Source organism: Nanorana parkeri, unplaced genomic scaffold (assembly GCF_000935625.1).
Source record: "Nanorana parkeri isolate BGI_ZX_2015 unplaced genomic scaffold, ASM93562v1 scaffold676, whole genome shotgun sequence".
Taxonomy (NCBI): Eukaryota; Metazoa; Chordata; class Amphibia; order Anura; family Dicroglossidae; genus Nanorana; species Nanorana parkeri.
The window spans coordinates 760,278-786,218 of record NW_017306944.1 but is presented as its reverse complement, the minus strand read 5'-3'; the positions used below and the strand labels follow the sequence as shown (position 1 = coordinate 786,218).

General features: G+C 39.3%; 1 protein-coding gene across 1 annotated transcript in view; it reads left to right on the top strand.

Moving 5' to 3' along the window:
• CACNA2D1 (calcium voltage-gated channel auxiliary subunit alpha2delta 1) overlaps positions 1-25,941 on the top strand; it is a gene marked incomplete at its 5' end in the record, with an annotated part of 205,838 nt that overhangs the window by 136,643 nt on the left and 43,254 nt on the right. Inside the window, 6 exons of the mRNA XM_018563565.1 lie at positions 744-805; positions 9,652-9,728; positions 12,992-13,012; positions 14,005-14,065; positions 16,391-16,488; positions 22,372-22,447. Of these exons, the coding sequence (XP_018419067.1) occupies positions 744-805; positions 9,652-9,728; positions 12,992-13,012; positions 14,005-14,065; positions 16,391-16,488; positions 22,372-22,447 (395 nt within the window). The remainder of the gene's footprint in view (positions 1-743; positions 806-9,651; positions 9,729-12,991; positions 13,013-14,004; positions 14,066-16,390; positions 16,489-22,371; positions 22,448-25,941) is intronic.

Below are 25,941 nucleotides of genomic sequence, written 5' to 3'. Positions count from 1 at the left end.
TGCTGTCAGGCATCAGGCTGTTCCTAAGAAGTTGGAGTGGCCATCTGGGATGATGTGTAAAACTAGGAGCAGGAAAGTTACCCACACCAATAAAAGATCTCCACATCTTCACTTAGAGGCTCGTAGTTCCTACATGACTTAATCCTAAAATAGGGGCTAATATTTACAACGTTTGCATAGGATACTGGGAGATTCCCACAATCCAGTTTCCACAGACAGACGGAACCAGTATCTGTATGGCAAATAAATGTGCGCCCACAGCTACAGTGTATTTGATAATGTCCACTGGTGTCTGCAGTCAGAGACTTTTCTATGCACTACTACTTTGATATTACTACATAGACTTCACAAGCCGTTTTTTATGACTTTGAAGTCTAATAAACATACATGGGAAGGAAGCTCTCTTGAAACTGAATTGTGCACGTCTGTACCACTGAGGTTGTGGCTTGTGAATCTCAGTTGTGCTTCTGTGTTGTGACATTGGGATTTTGACAATGCCTCTAATGTGAGTAACTACACACAACTCACACATTAGTGTGTGGGGCATGGTGTCTAACCTGCAGTGTGCCACAAACCTTTTCCTTGACTTGACTAAAGCAGATGCTAGATATTGACCTAGCAATAAGCTCTATCTAGATGAATTTGTTTGTGGCTACAGTCCACAGTGTATAGAGGATCACTGGGGACTTGTGGATCATGTAATGCAAAATGTGATCATTTGACATTGCTTTGCTGTCTTTTAGAGATATATTGACAAAGCTAACAGAACATATACATGGGGTCCAGTGAATGGAACAGACTACAGGTACTCCTTTCTGAATATTAATATAACATAATTATACAAATCCTTGTATTTTTGGGTTCAACATGCTGATTTTAATACATAGTTTATTTTCATGTATTTGCATATCTTTACATTCTAATCTCTGTTTGTATGCAACCTAGGTCCATATCAATGGCCTTTCCTCAAAACCATACTTTGCTGCCCAAATGATCTAACAGTGTATTGAAAAAAACCTTTTGTGAAATGCTCAAATGTAATATGTGTATCAATGGGTGTTACTCTATGTATACAACAAAGTAAAATGAAAAAAATTGTTATGTTCCATTTAAGACAAAACAACACATTTTATTGATATTTCATTAAAATCACAACCATTGTGTCACAATCAGTTTCTTTTGTTCTAGGTAACAAACAAACATTTGTGAATAGCAATCAATACAACTGTGTTTAAGTCAAAAGGGTACATCCATATTACCTTAAGCTAAGTTCTCTATAGTTCACTAGTCAAATTCCAAAAATAAGTCCTCACAGATGGAGAGGGTGGACCTGATCCTGAGGTCTCTGATGTAACTTCCTCTCTCTTTCTGCTTGCCGTATCATTCAGATGTAACTTTCCAAGGCAGGTTTAAATCTGGCAAGAATCTTCTTTGTACTGTGAGACACCACACTTTTTTCACAGTAAGACACACCAAGAAGACTGTAATTAATGTTTTTGGCAACATGTTTTCTGCATTATAAACAGATAAGCAAAGGAGTTTCTCAGATCACCAGAATACTGTCAGAACTGAGTTACATGGACAGGTGCATTTATGCCTGAATGAAAAACTGATTCCCACAGCAGGAAACTTTTTCAATTTACAGTTTACACAAGCAAACTAGGCAGCTTCCAATGGGCCCCTGGTTTTGGATGTTGCCCAATTTAAATTTATTTGTCTGTCCCTTTCCTAATTAGTCAGTAGTGATGCAGAATTAAGTACTGGCTGCATCACTTCTAGCTGTAAACCTGCTGTCCACTTGCTAGAGAAAGGATAGCAGATGAATGTACTTCAATCAATGACAGGAAGAAGCAAAAGCATACAAGCAATGTGTCTTCTAGTGCTCCTCCAGATTCCCCATATGCAAATGGCCAACCAAAAGGACCATTCTTTGATTGCCTTAAAGGATTACCACAACTGACTGTTATAATACAACAGTCAGTTGTGTGTATTTATAATACAACAGTCAGTTGCACCTGTGTGCTCAAGGGAGGTAATATCTTATCATAGTTGGGTAACTTCCATATATTCTTTCTTACTGGAATGAACTTTGTTAATATTTTAATAGCATTACTATGAGATTCAAAAATATCTGGATACTGCCAAGGTCAATAGAAACTCACACATCATTTTCTTCCTTGTGTTTCTTTGCAGTGTTCTACCACCTGATTCTCACAATGGTGTAAAAGTATTCATTTAAGTCAAATAAAATTGTTTTGCTTTAGGGTTTACCTGATTATACAGTATAACAATATGTTAACATAGGGAACTAGAGAACCAAGAGAATGGCATTTCTTCCTGACATCTCCCACCAAACCTCACCACTGTAATCTCCCTGAAATCTCCTTCTAAGTGATTATTACCACTATTACTCTTTATTGTTCCCTATTAACGGCACCCTGTTGAAACTTGTAGCACTTTGCTCATACTAGTTTGTTATTATCAGAATAGTTTAATCCTGAATTAGCACACTGTGGCATTTAAATTTGGCACAGATATTAGAAGTGGCTAGAAATACACAGTATTTTTATAATGACTACTTTTTCACAAAAAATAGGAGGCATGTATGTGTCATTATTCTTTATGTACCATATACAAGGGTGCCCATAGATTTTAGAAGGCATTAGGACATGCATATACAACCTGACCACCCTCAGGCACTTTTGTCATTTCTACCTACAGTAACATAATTGTTCAGCATGGCTGAATGTTCCTTTCAGCTCAATGTAGAGAGGGAAGGATAGAAGGATAATGACACAGGCCAGTGTTTATTATCACAGAGAGGAAAAGTAGTCATTGGTACACATTTACTAACATTCTTAATCAATAGCTCCTTTCAATACTGTTCATCCAGCAAATCAGGTGACTGTCACATAATATTTGCAGGAAGCAAAAATCACCGTTAAATTAGAAATGTTTTAGGTCAGGTTGGTCCAAGTTAGGGCAGTATAAGTATAAATTATAAACCCCCTTACTTACTACTCTTTAGTATGAGCCTTACTCAAAGATGTTACAATGCCTAGGGCCCCATCTTGTCTTAAGCTTCTTTGATGGCAGAGTTAGTGTGATAAAACCATAAGTTTCTGTGTGCACCACTGCAATCATTTTCATTTAAAGCTTTCATACACATTGTGCTTTGAAAGGCTTCTGGTGACCACTACTATGTGCAGATGTCACCATGATAGTATGGAGATGGATCAGAATTCCCTAGGGTCTAGCAGATTAGACCCCATCTAGCCTTCATGCTTTAGAGTTAATGAATCTAAATTCTATATTTTTTCAAAGATAAGCCATTTCCTGCATTTAATGCTTTCTTATTAATTCTTCTCTGTCAGTAAGCTGAAATAGCTATTTGCTGCATATTTGTTGAGAAACAGAATTTTTGAAAAAAAAGAAGCTGAACACAGCAATACTTAAGAAATATGCAAACCTCAAAATTCTTATTGGAACTCTTGTTAGATCTGTAGTCAGAAATTGAAGTGCATGCTTTAATTGGCATATCTGAGAAACATCAGTAATATATAGATAGATAGATAGATAGATAGATAGATAGATAGATAGATAGATAGATACGATACGATACGATACGATACGATACGATAGATACGATAGATAGATAGATAGATACGATAGATAGATACGATAGATAGATACGATCGATAGATACGATAGATAGATACGATAGATACGATAGATAGATTAAAACCATAAGTTTCTGTGTGCACCACTGCAATCATTTTCATTTAAAGCTTTCATACACATTGTGCTTTGAAAGGCTTCTGGTGACCACTACTATGTGCAGATGTCACCATGATAGTATGGAGATGGATCAGAATTCCCTAGGGTCTAGCAGATTAGACCCCATCTAGCCTTCATGCTTTAGAGTTAATGAATCTAAATTCTATATTTTTTCAAAGATAAGCCATTTCCTGCATTTAATGCTTTCTTATTAATTCTTCTCTGTCAGTAAGCTGAAATAGCTATTTGCTGCATATTTGTTGAGAAACAGAATTTTTGAAAAAAAAGAAGCTGAACACAGCAATACTTAAGAAATATGCAAACCTCAAAATTCTTATTGGAACTCTTGTTAGATCTGTAGTCAGAAATTGAAGTGCATGCTTTAATTGGCATATCTGAGAAACATCAGTAATATATAGATAGATAGATAGATAGATAGATAGATAGATAGATAGATAGATAGATACGATACGATACGATACGATACGATACGATAGATACGATAGATAGATAGATAGATACGATAGATAGATACGATAGATAGATACGATCGATAGATACGATAGATAGATACGATAGATACGATAGATAGATAGATAGATAGATAGATAGATAGATACGATACATAGATAGATAGATAGATAGATAAGATAGATAGATAAGATAGATAAGATAGATACGATAGATACGATAGATAGATAGATACGATAGATGGATAGATAGATACGATAGATGGATAGATAGATACGATAGATAGATACGATAGATAGATACGATAGATAGAATAGATACATTAGATATATTCACATTTGATGCCACAGCTGTCATTTGCCTCTCACATACAATTAAAACATAGTGGTAATGCAAGAATATATTTCTGTTTTGTAATAAGGCTGCTTTAGCTCCTTGATTCAGTTAACTTAAATGTCTCCACCTGTGCACTGAAAGGAAGAGAATTAACAAACCTAGTAACAAGCAAGATGTTTGACTTAGAACAGATGTAGTTTGACATTTTTCAATAGCTTCTGAATCAGGCTCTAATTTGCAAGTTTCCAGAGCTGTATTTCACAGGTCAGACCTTTGTCTTCCAGTTAATTGCTTATGTGAGTTTGAGACATAACTTAATGGTATCATTTAGAGTTTTGGTGCAAAGTAATTCCCTGCTTTGTTTTATATATGGCAGACAGTTTTTGTTATTTCCATATCCTATTTAGCTGATAACTATTTGAATAAATCACTGTTGAAAATAAAAGTGGATAAGATCTTGTGGTTTCTTTGTATGGTACATCAGATTAAAATATGTTTTGTAACTGGGATTATCATACCATTATGCTTTTATTTTGTGTATCTTTTTAACTAGTAGTAAGCTATCATCATTAGGTTATTATATAAATGTATATTAAGATAAAGCTAGTTAAAAAAAGGTAATTCTTTTTGAAAAGTGTTATTCTTGTCATAAATTGTGTCTTTTATGCTAAGTAACCTACAAGTTTTTTTATATTTGCCTTAGAGGAATACAGTGCTAAGTTGTCAATGCCATGGTCCCTAGATCTGCTCCTGCCCACTCTCTGGTGGAACCATTTCTTCTGGTTCATTCTTGATGATGCACAACTAAAGTAAAAACCCATAAGGAAGAATGGGATCTCTTTATTATTCATCAGACACAAGGATCAAATCACCAGAGTCCTTGAGAGATATTTTAAACTTAGCCTACAATCATTCTGTGCCCTGGGACTCTCCTTTTTAATAGATGTGATTAGCAGCTGCCAGACAGCCAATTGCATACATTTATGTTGCCATGGCCCCGACTGCTCGCCCACTGCAAAACACTGCTTTCTTAACAGTGCCTCTTTCCTCTTTCTATCTCCTTGTCAGTCTCATCACCCACTTTTTTCTTGGTCAGAGATTGTAGATTGGAGAGTTCTGTGAACATGACTTTATTGTTCACTTTCTAAGTATATCTGAACCTGGAAGTGTTTATTCATGAGTACCTCCTGGCTCAGTATCATTCCTCAGCTGGCTTGCAGAGCAGAAGGAGATTGAGGACTCTGGGTCTGCACTGCATTTCTTTTTGCAGTGCAGGAAAACACATAGTTGTTGGGTTTCTTTATGTTTGTTTTTTTAGAGTTTAGTTCTGCTTAAAGGCAGCCCATTTATATAAAATGGGCTACTAATGCACAGCAACACATGCTGGACATGCACGTTTATACTCTCTTTTTTTAGCAGGGAGCCACTATGCATGCAATGTATATTATAGTGAGCTGCAGGGCAAATGCATTGCTGCCTACTGTACTTATGCATTGGGGATGCCAAACGAATAGCACCACAAATGTTGTGCATTAACATGCATTGCTGTAACACATGGTAAAAGTTCATAGTGTGACGCTAGCCTTGGAGGGGAGGGATGTAATAAAACACCAAATAGAAGAAATAGTAAGGGTTTTGATCGTATGTAGCTTGCTTATAATTTGCTATATCCACTACTTGAACTGTTTTGCAAAAGGGATCAATTTTACATATAAAAATATTTATTTACTATTTAATTTTATTCTTATAGCTACCAAAAGTATGTATTTTTAACAAAATTATTGTTTTAATTAACATTTGCACAATTGTCATGGGCTGTGCAAAAGCAACAGCATCATCCTTAATTCTACACATACTGGGCTTTCAGAAATATATTGCAAACTTTTAATTTATAAAATTGTATTTTACAAACTTAAGGCACTAATACATACCTCCCAACTGTCTCTCATTTGGAGGGACTGTCCCTCATTTGCAACCAAATCCATCTGTCCCTCTTTCCTCCTCAGTGGTCCCTCCTTTGGTCTGGAGTACACATATCTGTGAAAAGGTTCTATTTAACTACCAAAAATGTTATTCTGCATTAAAACATTTATCTTACCTCTTAATTATCTTGTTTAATTTTTCTAAAATCCAGCATAAAAGAAAAGTAATGGTAAAAAAAAAACAATTCTGGGTTTTAGTAATACTTTTTGGCATACAAATTCTAAATGATCCGCATACCAGGGGACAGGGATGTGTCCATAGCATTAATAAATTGTGCTGGAAGGTTCCCCCCTTTCTTATCTCAGAAGGTTTTGAGGTATGGTAATATAAAAGAGTGAAATTGCAAACATAAAAATTAACTGGCCATCTGAGGTGCAAAATGGAGGCAGAGCCCTGCAGTGTTCAGGTACATTTGGGTCAAATGTGATAATCAAAGCTTGATATGCATACAGGGAGCTCAGTCTGCCTTTTGTGTTGTACTGAAAGTTTTTTTATCCAGGCATTGCTGTATGGCTCAGGTTGATCCCACTCACTTTGTTTGTGATCTGTTGGTGATCTGAGTGCCCCTTTCTGTAATCCAGGAGAAAAAGTCCCAGAGACACACACTGCACGTTCCTTGCTGTCTCTTACATTCAGAAAGCCTGTCAAATAAAAGTTATTTCCAAGAAGTGCCTTATAGCCACCAATAAGACTGAAATATCCCCAATAACTGGTGATACAGGAAGCAGAGTAAGAGAATGGTATACAACACAGAGAACGTTGTTTAAGGTAATTTGATTAACATTGCTGTCTCACTGATTGTGAGCTAGGAATTGCTTTTTAATTTTCAAACATCTACCAAAAACATGGCAAATCAGTTATGACTGATCCTTTCACTACCTGTACATTCCTACACTTCAAATGTTATGTATCTTTAACCACTCCATGATTAAAAATAATTTTGCATTCCTGTAAGGATGCAATTTTCAGGTTATACTTTCATAATCTGAATTACAGTAAACATCACAGTGTTAGACAAAAAATATATTTTGCTCAGAAAAACTTGCTTTGCCAAGGGGACACCTAGATTTGAACATGACCATAAATATTTGGAAAAGGCTAGAATAATAACAAAATATATCATAACAAAATAGTGCCAAAGGCTGCTCATTACTCTGTCCAAACTACTTGAAACTAAATATATATAGAGAATATACATATAAAATATGTGCTGCAAGCTGAATACAAAGGTTTTCATTGACTTAGGGGTCTATTCACTAAGCTGCCGTAGGCAGCCGAGTGAATTACCTACCTGAAGCGAAGTGAGCCGAACGCTGTTCGGCTATTCACTTCAGGCTGGTACGGCTGATTTCAGCCGTATATCAGCTTAAATCAGATGTACATCGGGTGGCTTTGTGTCGGCCAAACATGCTCAGCATGTTTGGCCGACCCGAAGTGCAGAAGGAGTTCGACTCAGCCGATCCAACATCTGGATCGGCTAAACCGAACCTCCGGCAGGCTACTCGCTGCTGTTCGGTCTATTCTTATAAATGTCGAACAGCAGTGAGTGAATAGCCGAATGCTGCTGAACGACATTCGGCTCGGCTGTTCTACTCTGTGGGACCGAGCAGAACAGAATCATAATTTAAAAAGTAGAAAAAATAAATAGTGACAGCTAGCTCCGCCCAACTGTTTTCTATTGGCCGGATGTTCTGCCGTCAAAAAAAAGAAAACAAAACATTTTCACTATAGGAATGCACTGCTCGCTTCCTATTGGCTATTTTAATTTGCAATAGCCAAAAGCAAACTAGCTATTGTACCCGCCCTCTGCTCCTGTCAATCACTAGTGGGGACCTGATGGAGAACTGCAGCAGTGGGCGGGTACAATAGCTAGTTTGCTATTGGCTATTGCAAATTGAAATAGCCAATAGGAATCTAGAAAGGCATTCCTATGGTGATTTTTTTTTTTATTCGGACACGGCTCTGTTTTTCTCTCATGGGCGGCCGGGAGGCTCCCGGAGCGCCCTGGAGAGTTAGGCTGTCTGGAGATCAGTGTCCCTGGTTAGCTGGTAACCAGGGACGCTGACCTCTCTGCAAGTGGTCGGGGCCAGTTGTAAGATCACGGCTGGCTCCGCCCAGCTGTCAGAAGCAGGCTGTCGGCCGGCCAATGGTCGGCCGCTCGGCCAGCTTTGGCTTTTACCTCGGCTCAGTCGAACTGAAGCATATGCCTTTAGCTCGACTGAGCCGCCGGCCAACTTCGGGAGCTGTACGGACTATAGTGAATAGCCATTACAGCAGCCCTTCAGTTCTACTGAACCGAAGGGGTCCTGGGGCTGAAGCTAGCCGAAGGATCGGCCGAAGCTACGGCTAGGTCCTTTGGCTGCTTCGTGAATAGAACCCTTAGTGATACACTGTATATTGTATACTGTATTTAGTACAGTTACTGTAACTATTTAACTAAGAAAAATGCTAAGTGTAGGGGTCTATTTATAAACTGTGAATGTTCACTCTCTGTGAGTAATGACAAAAACAAATTCTTCATGTATTTTATTTTCAAGTCGAATGTATTGTGATATAATAGTGCAATATGGCCACTAAATATATCTAAGGAGCATAGGAAATACATAATTTTACATGTGCTCCCCAGCTCCATCTAGTGGATGCAAGGGTGAAGGGCCCTGGGGATTGTTTATAAATAGACCCTCTAGTGTGTCTACGTAAACATGGAAAGAAATTGTAGAGTTTGCTTTGCTCCTTAGATGTTCTTCACCATCTTGTCTTGAATTGTATTGTGACTGTAATGTCATCCTTATATTGTAAAGCGCTGTGCTGGCGCTATATACATCCTGTATAATAATAATAATTTTCACTTACACTGATTTTATTTACTAATGGACAGAAAAGTATATGGCACATTTAGCTGCTTAGACTTTTTTGAAGAAGACACATGTAAGGTTTTGTTTTTTTGAGCTTTTATAAAAGAAATCATGCAATTGAACCTTGTAAAACAAGCTGTTAAATATGTTAATATTCATAATTGCTACAAATATGGAGAACAGACTCACTTTAAATCAAAATTGCCTAACTTTTGTGTTTTTTCCATAGTCTTGCCTTAGTGTTGCCATCCTACAGCTTTTATTACATTAAAGCTAAACTGGAAGACACAATGACTCAAGCAAAATGTGAGTAGTAGAGCAACCTACCTCCAAAAATTAGACATTATTGTAAGCAACTAATTATTTTTTTTGTGTTTTTTTTTGTTTAGTATTCTTGATGTTTTTCGCAAACATCCTTAAAGCACAATGATTCTAATGTGGGGATTCTCAACCATCAAATCACATTTACAATACTGGTGTACTGTATTAAAGATGAGCAGGGCTATTCACAAAAGGGTAAAGTGTTTGGAGAAGGCAGGGGAAGTGAAGAATCTAGGACAACATAGCTGAATTGGTAAGTGAGCTGAAGAATTTTTCCAAATCAGCTATTTTGGCCTAGATGTATTACTTCTTCTGCCTTCTCCAAAGTTTTCACCCTTTTGTAAATAGCCCTGAAGGTATTAGTATAGCTGGGGTGGGGGAAAATTTCAATAGTTCACTGACCAAAGCCTATTAACTAAAATTAACCCACTAACTACACCAAGGTCTATTGATTTCTTATATACAGTAAAGACCTTAATATAAATGCATGAACTTAATGCATGTATTTGAATTAGGCCAACGTGTTTGTTGCACTGCTAAACAGTGGCATTATACAGAGATGTCTGAGAATGCATTTTCCTGGGTTGTGTAGTAGACTTTCAGATTTTCAGATACATATTTTATAACGGACTATGGGGTATATTTACATTTCATTCATCATATATTATCTTAAGACAGTCTTATTGATAAATGTGATCAAAGTAATCAAAGTATTTTTGAGAAAGGTTGAGTGTTGCTGAGTTTGTATTCTCTTTTAAGAATATGAACAGTTATTCCTACCAAACAACCAGATTCATTAGAATCATTGTTTACTCATTATTGTTAATATGCAAAAGATCTGTTTGCAAGTATACTGTATGTGTATGGCTTACAAGTAATTAAAAAGGTGTCAAGGTCTACAAAGAAGTGTTGATAAGTGCGTTTGTGTTTGTTGACTAGTCGTAACAAACACTTTCTCTGGCTGTTCACATGTGCATTTAATAATCTAGCATTTACAGTTTATCACATTTCCCTTATTAATGTAATATAATTATTTATAAAAAATAATTATGTGAGAAACAACCCCTGGCAGCAAACTGGTTTTATTGTAAGTAAATCAGCCCTCATTTTCTTAGATAATAGTACCAGGCATTATTATCGTCCATTACTGATTTTAGCAAATGTTGTTCTATGAAAATATAGAACCCATAAAATCCGTTGTAGAAACTAATGAATGATTTTATGCATTACATTCATATTTAATAAATGGGGCAGGTACAGCTGATATCAGATATTTGGAAGGTAGGATCCAAAGGAAGGCTGCAAATGTTGAGGGTAAATAGAGTATAAAGTATGGTTAGAAATCATTCTGCAACAGCAGCATATTTCACTCACAGCAAAATGTATCTGTACATGTATAAAAAATTAAGTGTTTCCAACTGCTATAAAGAATGTTTAAGTTTCTATTTTTTCATCACGTCCTCTTTTTTTCTCCTGGTTTGGTATGTGCTACTCATTGTCATGATTCAAATTAGTTCATGTGTGCAAAATTGTTCTATCCCTGTTTCTTACCTTTCTAAAACTCACTGACATGTTGTCCTCACTTCCTTAAGAAGTAATGCGCAGTGGAGTCCTACCTTATGGATAAGGAAGTGAAGTTTCTGATGTCACTTTCTTTGCATTGAGAAAAAAAAACATTCTGGCGGGACTGTCAAGTTGTGTAACTTCCTGTCCAGCCAGTCCTGTCCTCTTGCCTACAGGTGCCTAAGTGATATCCTTGTAATGTCCTGCCCTAGAGAATAATACATTTAGGATGAATGTGGAGTTGTGTGACTGCATGTCAACAGGAGAATCAAACACTGCATCTAAAATATTCACTCATTTCTCTTTTTGCACTGCATGTTGTGCTTTGTTAAGTGCTGTGAATGGGTAGACAGACTGTGACTGTGTATCTTTTCCCTCCTCTTCATTGTCTGTCCATGTTTGTGCACTATGCTTGGCATGGCTCACACTTGTATCATGTACTGGCTCTGTACTGCTTCTCATGGCTTCTCCCATCCCCTCATATGTGTCCTGTGTTCGAAGCTTTGCACTCTCCATTACCTTTCATGCATGATGATGGAGTTTCTGCAATTGTTTATCATTTCCCCTTTGTCACATGTTACTGTATCTTGGGCAACGCAGGGCTGCTCCCTTCATTGGATTAAACATTTCATGTATAAGTAAATATTGATGTCAACCATAATAATAGTCAACCTTGCCACTCACTAGCAAGGCTCTTATTATTGTTTGTCATTCTCAGTAGTTATGTGATTTACTCTCCCAGACCTGTAGGTTACTTTTTTTAGTGTGTCCATGGTATATACTGCCTCTGTCTCATCTTCACTGTACAGTTACTTAATTTTAGATCAATTCAACCTACTGTATGACCATTTCTAGTCATCTGTTGTGCTGAGTGTTCTAACTTGTCTTTAAGACATCACACATAAATTTACACTCAACATCACTGTTGCATCACTGCACAAAATAATTTATAAAACCGGCTGCTGTCCTACCACCGTTTTATGTGGAATTAATTTCTCAACAATGGCATCTGCTTATAAAGTTTTCCCTTTGTCAATATCTTTTGATATGTACAATTAATACAGCACATGTATTAAAAAAGGCATCTGCATCTGGCCAAAGATAAAAACAGATTACATACATTCAAATACCAATTACATACTTTCAACACTGGAGCTAACAATCCACAAACATTTAAGCATCTCTCTACTATTGTGTTTGTTGCCTCAGTTATGATTTGCCACGTGTGTACTTTTCATGTTTACTTTAACCACCATTCAGATTTGCCCTGTCAAGGAATTGCACACATTTCCTAATAATTATTATTTTTCTCTGTATAGGCTTTTTAATTGATTTTCCATAGGTTGCTTATCTCCTGCACCTGAGCACGAGCCTATTTGACTAGTGCTGTTTCAGGAGAATTGATTTGCGATAATGGGTTACTTGTATAGCACATGCGGCAATTACTAAAAGATTGCACAACAGATCTTTCTACAAGAAGATTTTAAATAAAATCTTGCATATGATCCGATTGTGATGAGTGTTTGTCTCTTTTTTTCCAGACTTCAGCAGTAATTCTATTAACCTTTTTATCTAGTCACAATATCTTTATTCAATAACTTGAATAAAATATTGTTTGTGACCCCTTTTACCTTTACCCTGTTTTTCCTGTTCTCTTGCTTTCTCTATCTGATGGATTTTCACAGCCAAAAAAAGCAGAATAAAGGGCAAGTACATCCTTTATGCCTATTTTGTTAGTTTTTACTTTCCTTTTATATATTTCCTTTCTGTTTTAATTCTTTTATTACATGTGTCTACAGTGAATGGTTCAGTTGCCTTTTTTCTCTTTTACAATTGTTTATAAGCTTAAGACTACATTGCTACAACAGACATGATTAATAGCGTATCCCAGAAAATCTAGGGACTCCGTTTGATCATAAATATACCGGCATAATTCATGGATTTAAAATGGGCTTTCAGGTGCGGTCCAGTGCATTCCAGTGCATTTGTATGTGTTTTTGATGCATTCTAGACCAGAGGCATGCAGTATTTTTTTGGTCTGGACTGGAATGGACTGGGCTGGTGTAAGGCCAGAAATGGCATAGGGATACATTAGGATGCATTTTGGGCCTGGAAACATCTGATCTGGTCTATAGAGGATCTGGATGTGGTGTAAACGGGTCCTGAATCCGTATAATTAAGCCTAACTTTCTATGGTAGGAGAGAGGGGGGATTCCCTCTTCTAAATCATTTTGTGGTCTGTTTATTCTGATCTCTGGTGCTATTCAGGTCTACTTCACAAAAAAAACTGTTATTTGAACTTCATTAAGCTGGTGCCCTTGCCTTGATCTTGGCAGCTGCTAGCAACTGCAAGTTGTAAATATGAAATTGCCATATCAATATTTACCTGACTTAACAAGAAGTAAATCATGTTAGCCCTGAGCATAATATACATTTCCTTTATGGCTAACAAGGAATGTATATAATGAAACCATGCCCCCCTTTAAGGTAGGTTGATATACATTCATTCTTTCCTGGAGTTCCTCATTAAATTACTTTTTAACATATGTTCCATGTATGTTCTAATTACTCAAGTGTGACTAACATAATGAATGGATCTAACAGAGGGAACGTAGCACTGATGGTACCTGCGGTTTCAGATTTTTATAAAACTGAGTGTTGTCTTTACTATCTGACTTAAGCTATTTATTTTTTCCAGACTCTGAAACTTTGAAACCCGAGCAGTTTGACGAAGCTGGCGCAACTTATCTTGCACCAAGGTTTCTCACTTTCCTGTATTTTCTTTCTAAACTATAGCTTCTAATAGCTTCCAATATACAGATTTGACAACTTTAAGTAATTATTTATTAGCATTTTAAATTTGATATGATTGTGATACAACATCTAGTTTAGTTCAGGTTTTCAAGCATGTATATGATCTGTTCAAGATATGACCTAATACATACTTGCAGAATTATTGTCAACATGCAGAACATTTCTGCAATTAATGCTGCAGACTACCATTGCTTGTGAACCTATGTTATATGACTTTTTTAGTGGAGCTACACACATATGTTAATTCTCATAGTATGTAAACCAAAGAACAAGAATTTAAATGTATCCATTCACAGCCCTTAGATGCAGTGGCTGCATTTGTTTGCTTTTTAGGCTTTTTCCCATATTTTAAACTGGTGATCCTGCCAGTAACACACTCCCTGTCCTAGGGTTACAACACTCACTCACTGTATTGTCAAGATAAATTAAGCTACTGCTAGAACTATGTGAAAATAAACATATTACCTTTTTAATTAATATGTATGAAGTTCAGGTTTGTTGCCGAGTTGAGTTAGTGGCAAAGTTTGCATGTTTGCTTTTTGCCCAAACAGCAAATTTATGGACAAGTTCGCTCATGCACCACAAGCGAACCCAACCTCCTGCACGAAAGAGAAACATTTAGCAGCATTATTATAACCACTGCTAAATGTGACAGCCTCCTCTCAGGCTGCTAGCATCCTAAAATCAGTGAATCATAACCACCCTGGATGACAGCTAAAAACATCAAGTTAAAAATTAAAGAATTATGCGGGGTCCCTTCCAAAATTCATACCAGACCCTTATCCGAGCTGCAGCCTGGAAGGTGGTGTATACCAGGCCACACACCCTCAACGTGGGGGGGGGGGTCCGTACCAGGGTGGACCACCCTCATACATGATGTTAGATGAGGGTGGTAAAGGGAATCCCCAATTACTTAGGGGTCTATTCACTATGCTGCCGAGGGCAGCCGAGTGAATGACCAATCAGAAGTGAAGTGAGCCGAACACTGTTCGGCTATTCACTTCAGGCTGGTGTGGCTGATTTCAGCCGTACATCGGCTCAAAACGCCGTACATCAGCCTGCTTCGTGTGGCTTCGGGTCGGCTGAACATGCTCAGTATTCGGGAGCTGTACGGGCTATTGTGAATAGCCCGTATAGCACCCCCTCGGTTCTACTGAACCGAAGGGGTCCTGGGGCCGAAGCTAGCCGAAGGATCGGCCGAAGCTACGGCCAGATCCCTCGGCAGCTTCGTGAATAGACCCCTTAGTTTTCAAACAAAAGGAAGCAGTGTGGAGCTATCATTTGCCAGCAATTTATGCAGTTTTGCTGCAGCAGGTTGTATACATCACACAGATGTGCCACTTCGCATGCAGGTTCAGAGCATCTCCCAGGCATGCTATTTAAAGGAATTGTGCATTTTTTATGTTGCCCTTTAAGTATTATTGAAACCACTCCCAGCCAAACTGAATTTTAATAAATTCAAATAATTTTTTTGTTTTGGCACATATCCTACTTGGCACTGGGCACTGTGCACCACACACTCTCCCCCACCTCCCTTCCATCCACTTTGTTCATCCCTTGCCTATTAGCATAGAAAATGAACAGAATTGATTTTCAATTGTTACATTGGCATTTTGAGTTGAAACCTTCCTTTAATCCTACTCAAGACTTTATCTATTTTATCACTAATTTTTGTAAGTGAGATTCTCCAGAACTGGACATAATTCTAAATGTGGTTTAAATAAAGATATATATATAGTGAAATCAGGACTTCTTTCTGCTGATGATCTTTCTAATGATGCACTCAAAGGTTTCTGATTACTTTTCACTGCCTAGCTACACATTTCTCATTTTGCACCCCTGAATCTTTTTGATATATAGCTCCGCCCAACACTGTACCTCCAAACATGTACTGTATGAATGAAATATGTTTCCCAAAGTTTGTTATTTTGCTTGTAGAAACATTGATCTGCTGCTTCCATTGCTTTGCTTCTAGCAATGCAAAATTATGTTTCAGCCATGGGTTAAGTCATAGCTTGTACAACTTTTTTATGAGCTTATTATGTGGAACTGTGTCAAATGCTTTGCTGAAATCAATATAAGCTATGTCCACAGCACCAACCTGGTTCAAAATATTAGTGCCATAGTCAAAAAACAGTCTGTCATGTTTTCCCCTTAGTGAATGCCATGCTGCTTTGGGTTCAGCAAAATCTGTGTTTTTAATTGATTACTGATTAAATGTCAGGAAGTGATTTTTAGAAATATTAATCTTAATTTTTTTCTTTCAACAGGGAATACTGTACTGATCTGCCTATTTCTAGTAATAACACAGAATTCCTTGTAAATTTTAATAATTACATAGACACAAAAACACCTTCATACAAAGAATGTAAGTAGAAATTTTGCAATTTGTAACTATTTCATAAAACTTAAATTTTCTGTTCTTTCCCCACCCCCTCCCCCCCCTCAAATAAATGCTCACTCCTGTAAAATGGTGTTTGTTATTTTTTGTTTTTTCCCCCCCCCCCCCACCCCTGAGCTTTCTGCTGCTTTGTCTCCTGCACTCTAGTGTATACCCTTATAAGTGCCAGCACTCCTTTATACAATCAGGTGTGCACATAAGATCGTACCCATTGGAAGACCACATACAGTACAGTGCAAAGGTTTTAAGTGTGTAAAAAAATGCTGTCAAGTAAGAAATAAAAGTGTTAATAATGTATTTTTTTATCAATTAACAAAATGGAAAGTAAATGAATAGAAGACCACCCTTTGGTTTCAAAACAGCATTAAATCTTCTAGGTACACTTGCACGCAGTTTTTGAAGGTGTAAGAACTTAAAACCAGTATTTTTTTTATAAAAACAGGTAGGGATACTAATACTCATAAATTAACTGATTACCTGAGTTCTTTGTATGAGCTAATTTGAAGAAGAAATAAAAACAATATTGTGCAAAAACATATATATTAAATATAAAATCAGTGCAAAATATTTATCAAAAATATTATTTATGACAATAAATAATAAGATTTAAAATATGCAATACAATTGATCAGCAAGTATAAAAATTAGAAATTAAAACCACAGGATATTGTTCTAGATATTAGTAAAACAGGACAATGTATCTAGGAAAAGCAGCTAGTGAAACTCTCAGTATGAGATGATGACAAAAGAATGGGCAGATTTAACACGTGGCATCTCCCAGCAAAAAAATTTTTAGAGCTCATAATATACATTAATATCCTTAATATACATTAACCAGTATGTAATACTTCTCTTATGCACAGGATCCGCAAATTAGTCTAAAATCTTTCTAAAGTAAAAGACAAAGCCCAACCAAGCTATTTTTTATACATACATTTATAAAGTATATACATATATGCAGGGCTTGAAAAATTTGATAGTGTCTCACCAGTCAGTCAAAAATTTCACCAGTCAGCATGAACAAAAAACGCCCATAGGCGACGATTAAAACGCTTTTACTGTTCATCAGTTTAGTGTTATCAGTTATTAAAGGAGAACTATGGGGTTAGGGCTTTTCCCCAGGGTAACGGCAGGACACAAACTAGCATCCTCCCATCATCCTAGGCTCAGTATACCGCGAGCTGCAGCTCATTATATACTGAGACGCCTCAGCTGAAGCGGATCCCGACAATTATGTCTGGATCCGCCCAGCTGCGTGAGTGACAGTTGGCTCTGCCTATCTAGAGGCAGAGCCAGCTGTACCTGCCCCCTCCCCCATCCGTTCCGCCAGTCAGCGCTGGAGGATCAGAGCGGGGAGGGGGGAATCCAGCCCCTCCCCTGTCACGGCTCTGTGCCGTGACAGGATCGAGAAGTGAGCGAACGCCGGTATGTGTTCGCTCACTTCCCGATCTACTGAGCCGACCTGTGACAGTCTCATTGTCACAGGTCGGCTAGAACTATGAGGTGAGTGAAAAGCACTCACCTCATAGTTCTCCTTTAGGCTGGGTTCCCACCTAGGCGTTCAAAATATGCGTGTATGACGCGCGTTTTGCTGTGCATGTTTTAACCGCGATTTGCAGCCCACAAAACGCGCGTCAAACGCACGTTTACGAGGGCTATCCGGCTGTATCCTAATGGATACGCGCGGAAATACGCCCCAAATAAGCTCCTGTACTTCTTTGGGCATAGGGCGTTTTTCAGCACGTTCCGACACGCTGAAATATGCCCAAGTGAGAACATTGCCCATAAGAAATAATAGGACTTCACTTGCAGGGCGTTTTACAGCGCGCCGATCAGCGCTGTAAAATGCCCAGGTGTGAACCCGGCCTTAATGGCTCTTAAATTATTGCTCTCACTCTGTTTGCGGCGATATGCAACATGTGCGGCACGTAGGCGCACCTGACGCATATATGCGTGTGTATGTGGGGGGCACGGATTAAAAAAAATGTTTAAAAAAATAAATGTTCATTTTTGTATTACATTTTTTTAATACTTTTTTTTTACACACACACAACTTTATTGCTGTATTACATGGGGGGCTAAGAAGACATCAGGGGTCTCGAGGACCCCTAATGTCACCTAGGGACCTCCAGAAAAGCTGACGAAGCAGAGATCGGCTTCATCAGCTTCTCTAGCTGGAGAGTGACACTGAATGCAGGAAGTGATGCAATATACATCACTTCCTGCATTCGGGGACTGAGAGGAGATCAAAGGGAGTTTGTGTACTGAACTCCCTTTGATCTCCTGTCACAGAGCCGTCGCCGGTCCCGGCCGCATCGGGCACAGCGGATCTCGGGACCGGCAACGGCAGTGACAGCTGCTGATACAGCTGCTGATACAAACGATCGAGTGTCGGGAAGCTGCTCGTCGGGCTCCACTGTCTGCTCGTCGCAGACGAGTGGATTTTCGAGCCCTGCATATATATATATATATATACACTCTGAGTAGCCAGTAGCCGCCATATCACGGCGGCTCCGCCGGGTTCTCAGTGTGTAATGACAGTTCAGCATCTCCTGGTTACCTATTAACTAGGGTAAGCTGGACTGTCATTACACACTGAGAACCGGGCAGAGCCACCATGATATCACAGTGGCTCTGCCTGGTTCTCAGTGTGTAATGACAGATCAGCATCTCCTGGTTACCTAGTAACCCGGCGATGCTGCCATGATATCACGGCGGCTCCACTGGGTTCTCAGTGTGTAATGACAGTTCAGCATCTCCTGGTTACCTAGTAACCAGGAGACGCTGGACTGTCATAAGAGCTTGTCGGAGCCGGCTTTGATATGACCACCGGCTCCGACAAGCTCTCATTGTAATGACAGCTGGTCCCGCCAATAGAAAACAGTTGGGCGGAGCTAGCTGTCACTGCTAGCTCCGCCCAATCATTTTCTCCTTTTTTTCTACTTTTTCTATTCTGCTCGGTACGTCTATTAAAATTTGCACACACATACGACCACATGCTTTTTAAAACTTTGTGTGAATGGAGCCTAACAGTCTGGTCCCATGGTCAGTCTTTATCTTGTTGTCTGGTCTAGCTAAATGTATAACCTTGGAATCTATGATGTTAAAAGTCTGAGAATTTCTGACGTTATACTGTTTTGTTTCCAGCCCCTGAAATGAAAAATTCACCTTGATTCTACAGAATCAAAATGGCTTCCAGTATCCCCATGTTACATTATGTATAGGTGATTAGTCTAGATCTCACAGTTTAATTCTGTGAGTGCTTAATAGTTCCGATAAAGGAAGGCAGGTAGGTTATTCCTAAAAAACCTACAAATCTTCTGTGGATGTAGGTTGCCTCAAATCCTTCTGTCTCTTCATGTAATCCCACACAGGCTCATTTTCAGGACTCCTTGTTGTTCTTTATGCTGAAGATAGTTTTTAACGACATTGGCTGTATGTTTGGGGTAGTTGTCCTGCTGCAGAATAAATTTGAGGCCAATCACACATCTCCCTGATGGTATGGCATGATGCATAAGTATCTGCTTGTATTTCTCAGCATTTAGGACACCATTGATCCTGACCAAATCTCCAATTCGATTTGCAGAAATGCAGCTCAGACTTGCAAGGAACCTCCACCATGCTTCACTGTTGCCTGCAGACATTCATTATTGTACTGCTCTCCAGCCCATTTAGTGAAGAATCTGTCTCCTGCTACTGCCAAATATTTAAACTTTTGACTCATCAGTCCAGAGCACCTGCTGCCATGTTTTCCTGCATAGTTGAGTCACTTAGCCTTGTTTCCATGTTGTAAGTATGACTTTGTGGCCGCAATTCTTCCATGAAGACCACTTCTGGCCAGACTTCTCCAGACAGTTGATGGGTGTACCTGGGTCCCACTGGTTTCCACCAGTTTGGTGCTGATGTCACTGTAAGCATGATGTGTCTTTCATCTGTTGCATTAAGTGTCCTCATTGTTGCTCATTTCTTTGTGCTTATTCAAAAGTGCTTGAACAGTACATCTTGAAACCCCAGTCTGCTTGGAATTTTTTGCCTGGGCGAGACCTTGCTGATGCAGTATAACTACCTTGTGTACCATGTGAGCTGTGCACCTCACCTTAGTAGCATAGTTTGGCTTTTCCTCACCCAGTTTTAAGCCTCCTACACAGAAGTTTCTGTTTCAGCTAATGACTATGTTTCAACTTACCTATAAAATTTATGAACATTAGCAACTGCTTTGTATAATTGGTTAATCATACACCTGACTCTAATCATACAAAATCCCTGACGGTGTGCTTTTGTAAGAATCGATGCTGGTTTGAAGCCAAAGGGTAGTCACACCAAATATTGATTTGATGTAGATTTTTCTTCTGTTCGCTCAATTTGCTTTTTGTGAATTGATAAAAATAAACATTAAAAATATATATTTTTGAAAGCATTCTTACTTTACAGCATTTTTTCACACCTGCCTAAAACCTTTGCACAGTATTGTATATTGTTTTGGGCATAGCCAGCTCATTCCACATTTTGATTGAACAATGTAGCATTTGGTTCACATGTGGTTGTTATTATGTCAGCTGTTTCAAACAGACCAAAGCGATGCTTGCTCTGACATTAATGACTCTGGACCTTGACTAAGATCTACTTTTTTGGGTTTGATGCTTGCCTCCCATATCTTTTGGCAACAACCTTCAACATGATTCTTGGTTATGCTCCTATCTCACACCTGGCAGTTTTTACCCCCGCTCAAAACCCCACAATGCTCAGTGGTTAACCTTGTGCTGTTGTGTGGAGGGTTAGATTACCCCTAGGCCTGTCCTGTTACCTGTTAGGAGAGAAGTTGAAAATCTACACACTATAATCTGGTACAAAAGACCAATTAACTGGAACATACACATTAAGTATGCCCACAAATTGGCTGATATAAGTGAAGTGCACTGGAGCATAGGCCATAGGATCTGAGCTCAAAGATGAGCATTATGTGCAGTATAGAATCTGATTGTTATGTTGCTATTTTGTGTTTTCTTCTGTTAAAAGCTGTTAACGTTACAGTTTTGGATGTACAATATATCAGTATATATTTCCAATGTCTCTTGATCTTGCATTCACAATTTTAGGACCTATGAAGAAATAGACCTTGAAAATTACTAAGTTGTAAATACAGCATTGCTTTACTCACATAAAAAAAATTTAATTCTAATTTTGAGCATCATTTTGTAGTATTATTTTTAAAAGCTGCATTTTAATTCATCTATGATTATCTGGTTGTGGAACTACTCTTGATTATCCCACTTTTCTGACTGTTGTACATAAGTTTTTAAAGCTTTGGGATAATTCAACTAAACATGAATATTCTTGTGCCAAAAAGGTACTTAGTGGGTCTTTTGAAGTGCTAAATCAAAATAAGATAGTGTATCTTAAAAGATATATTAATGCAACATCTATGGGCATATGTATTGCCACATTTTTAATATTAAAGCAAATCTTTCTGTGACCTTAGACTTATTAGGAAAATAACAGTTCTTTCAGATTCCTTAGGCATTTGAAATAACATAATTTAGCTGCTAATGTATATTTCAGTTAAATGCAGTTCTATTCCAACGTATGTTTGGTAACCTGAGGATAAAATGTTTACAGTGTTTATTTTGGATGGGGTTAAAAAATGGAGTAGCAGAAATAGCAAACTAGATATTAGCGTAACAATATTTAGCATTACCAAATTATGCAGTATTACAAACACACACACATACACACACTGGTTTAAATTCCTCCCAGATAACCTCATGGGGTGTGCAGTGAAAGTCTCTGAAAGAAAAAAATTTTTTTACTTTTCTGTAGAATTCTTTTATTATTTATTACTGTTTATTCCAGTATGGACATTCATGCATGTTTGTGAGCTACTGTGGGAGCTAAAGAGGGCATGTCTTCTGACAGGAAGTGAGGCAAAGTGAGGGAAAAGGAAACACTGACAAATAAAGTATATATTACAGTATACAGTATATTAGCAGAGCAGAAGAAGACTAGAACTCCTGTCAGATATTTATGCCTGTTTGTGTCCCTGTTGCAGATGTTCACTCACTTCCTGTCGGGTGTAAGTGTTGTCAGCATGACAGGAAGTGAGTCCTTGATAGCAATAAAACCAACAAAGGTTCTAATCCTGTTCTATGGTATCCAAAACAACAAAAAGAGGCCTGCAATTTTTTTAAATAAATTCTTTATTTTAAGTTTTTTGAGTAATACAGTCAATAGACAAAAAAAAAATACATAAACAAGACAGTATAGCATGCGGCTAGTACATCGTCAATGTCGTAAACTTACAATGTAACCAACAGTCATGTGGCTATCTCATGTCCCGTCGGGTGATATGCAAGTAGAGTAGCCAGGTACACGCACGTGTATATAGATATACTTATAAACAGTATATGATGATTTAAGGTGTTTCTGAGATTGATGCGAATTGTCGCGCATCGGCGTCATGCATAGGGAGAACCCTAGGGCCAAACATCGGTACCGACTACCTGTTATAACACTGTCGGTTATCTAGACATCGCATGGAAATACTACAAAAAGGCAGGGGGAAGAGGGTATCAGAGTCTAGAAAGGAAGGAGAAAGCAGAAATCAGTACAGAGAGAAGGAGAGGAGGGGAGTGGAGCAGGAAAGGGGAGAAGAAGGGGAGGTGGGGAAAAGGAATATGATCAGCAATAGGTTATGTTCCAAACCCCGGCCATTTCTCACTACACGCATAGCTGCAGCCTACCTCCTCAAGTGGAATTCTGGGTGTCCGGGTCGATTTCCATAGCGCTGGAATACAACAGCGCGCCGCGTTCAGGAGGTGTGGAAGAATAGACGCTTTATAGTATTTCCTGGGGAAAGAGTTGTGATGGAGAAGGAAAAAAGCTAGGTCCCAAGGGATTTCTCTGTCAGTAAATTTACCTAGTAAGGACTTAACGGAAGCCCAGAATGGAGTCACTCTTGGGCAGGACCAGAAGATATGAAGTAAGTAGCCCAGGGCTTCATTACAGCGCCAACAACAGTTGGGCACAGAGGGGTACATCGAGTGGAGGAGCTGAGGGGTCCTGTACCAACGAGTGAGGAGTTTAAATCCAGATTCCTGGACTCTCGTGTGAATGGAGGATTTAAAGGAGAAGTGGTTAAGTCTCGCTATTTGGGCGGAGGTGAAACTAACATCTAGATCCCGTTCCCATTTTCGAATGTAGTCGGGGGCGCTATCTCCCATAGGAGCATTTAATAGAGAATACATGAATGAGACTGCAGGTCGAAGGTGATCCGATTTATCACATTTCGACTCAAAGGCCGTGAGTTGACAAGAAAAGTCGGTGGCAGGGGGTAACGTGTGAAGGAAATGGGAGAGCTGTATAGTCCTCCAAAAACCTAGCGTGGCTGTTTTAGAGTACGATAGGAGGAGAGCTCTGGATGGCCATAAGCCATGCCATATAAAGTGCTTTGCCCTGAAACAGTCCGACAATCTAAGTGATCTAAAGGCACCGTCTTCTAGGCCTGGGGTGAAACACGGGTTACCCAGTATTGGAAAGAGGGGGGAAGGATGCGGTGAAATGTGAGGGGTGTCAAAAACTTTCCTGCAAACCTTCCAGGTGGCACCCACCATCGGATGGGATCTCCGTCGGTATGGGCGAGCTACACCAAGGGAGGCAGTGTAAGGGGATAACTGAGTCTGCCTGTTCTACTTGCATCCAGGGTTTGGGGTTGTCACCATGGCACCAGTTTGCAACTCTAGCAAGGTGACAGGCAGCATAGTAAAGAGAAGCGTCAGGTAGGCCAATACCGCGATTTGCCTTTGAGAGGCATAGGAGGGTGAACTTCAACCTGGGAGGTTTGTGGGCCCAAAGGAATTGTGAGTACAACCTGTTCAATGATTTTAAGTACCAGAGGGGAATTCGGATCGGCAGAGCTTGAATAGATACAGGACCCGGGGCATAATGCTCATTTTAATAACATTACATTAATCTTGACCTGTGCGGATGGGTGGGAGTAGATCCTCCTGATCCATGCCAACATCCGATTACTGAGTCCCAGATATTGCAGTACTGAGTCCATATACTTCCAATTCACCCTATCGAAGGCCTTTTTGGCATCTGTGGACAGCAGTATTAGGGGTATGGACTTGGAGTTAGCGGCAAGGAGAGTAGCCAGGACTCTTGTAGTGTTGTCCCTAGCTTCCCTCGTGGGCACAAAGCCCGATTGGTCGGGGTGTATCACTGCAGTAATCAGGGGGGGTAATCTGGATGCCAGAATCTTGCTAAATAGTTTAAGGTCTACGTTTAGGAGAGATATGGGTCTGTAGCTAGAACATGCGAGGGGGTCTTTGCCTTCCTTGGGTATCACTGTAATATGGGCTCTGAGGGTATCTAGTGGGAAAGCACCCCCAGACCCGACCTCATTAAATGCTCTAATGAAATAAGGGGAAAGGAGGTCCTGGTATGTTGTATGGGTGAAGCCATCAGGGCCGGGCGCTTTCCCCACGGCAGTCTGTGAGATAGCCTGAGCTAGCTCCTCAGAAGTAATAGGGGAATCCAGAGCCAAAATATCCACACTCGAGAGTCGAGGCATTCCCGAGTCCACAAGATACTTGTTTATGGTCTCTAAGAGGACGGTCACCCTGGGCTACAGAGTCTGCCTGAAGGTTATAGAGGGACGTGTAGTATAGTCGGAACACCTCTGCGATGTCCTCGGTTTTGGAAACTTTAGAATTATCACCAGTCAGAATTTCTGGGATAAAGGATCATTCCTGTTGAGTTCGCAAAGCTCGAGCAAGAAGTTTCCCGCATTTGTCACCAAATTCGTAGAAAGTGCGTCTGCATTTGGTTAGCGTATTTTTAGTAAAGGGAGTGCAGACGAAGCCTCAGAGAGGTCAGTTCCCCCAGAGCTCCAACCGCTAGAGTACGCTTATGAAGAGTTTCGAGGGTATGGATCTTAGTGAGCAGTTCAGTAATCTTTGCCAGTCTAGCGCGTTTAATGCGAGAACCAAGTTTGATAAGAACTTCCCTAATGTAAGCTTTGTGGGCTTCCCACAAAATCATGGGGTCACAGAACGCACCATGTGGGATAGTGAGTCATCTTGGAGGAGTGATTAATTTAGTCGCCATGTCCAGGGGGGAGGTGGGGCCTGGGATAAGTCCATGGCCATTAAGATTTCTGCATTGTCGGACAGGGAGATAGAACCTATGGATGCCGTTTTTAAACGAGGGAGATCGCAGTGGCGAACCAGGAACATGTCATTTCTGGAGTAGGACTGGTGGGGGCTAGAGAAGAACGTGTAGTCCTTGTCGGTGGGATGAAGCAGGCGCCATGCATTCGTCAGCTGGTGCAGTCTCAGGCATTTAGGAATACGTCTGAGGGCAGAGTAGGACAAGTGCGAGGAGGACCTAGAGGAGTGTATTAACGGATCTAAGACAAAGTTA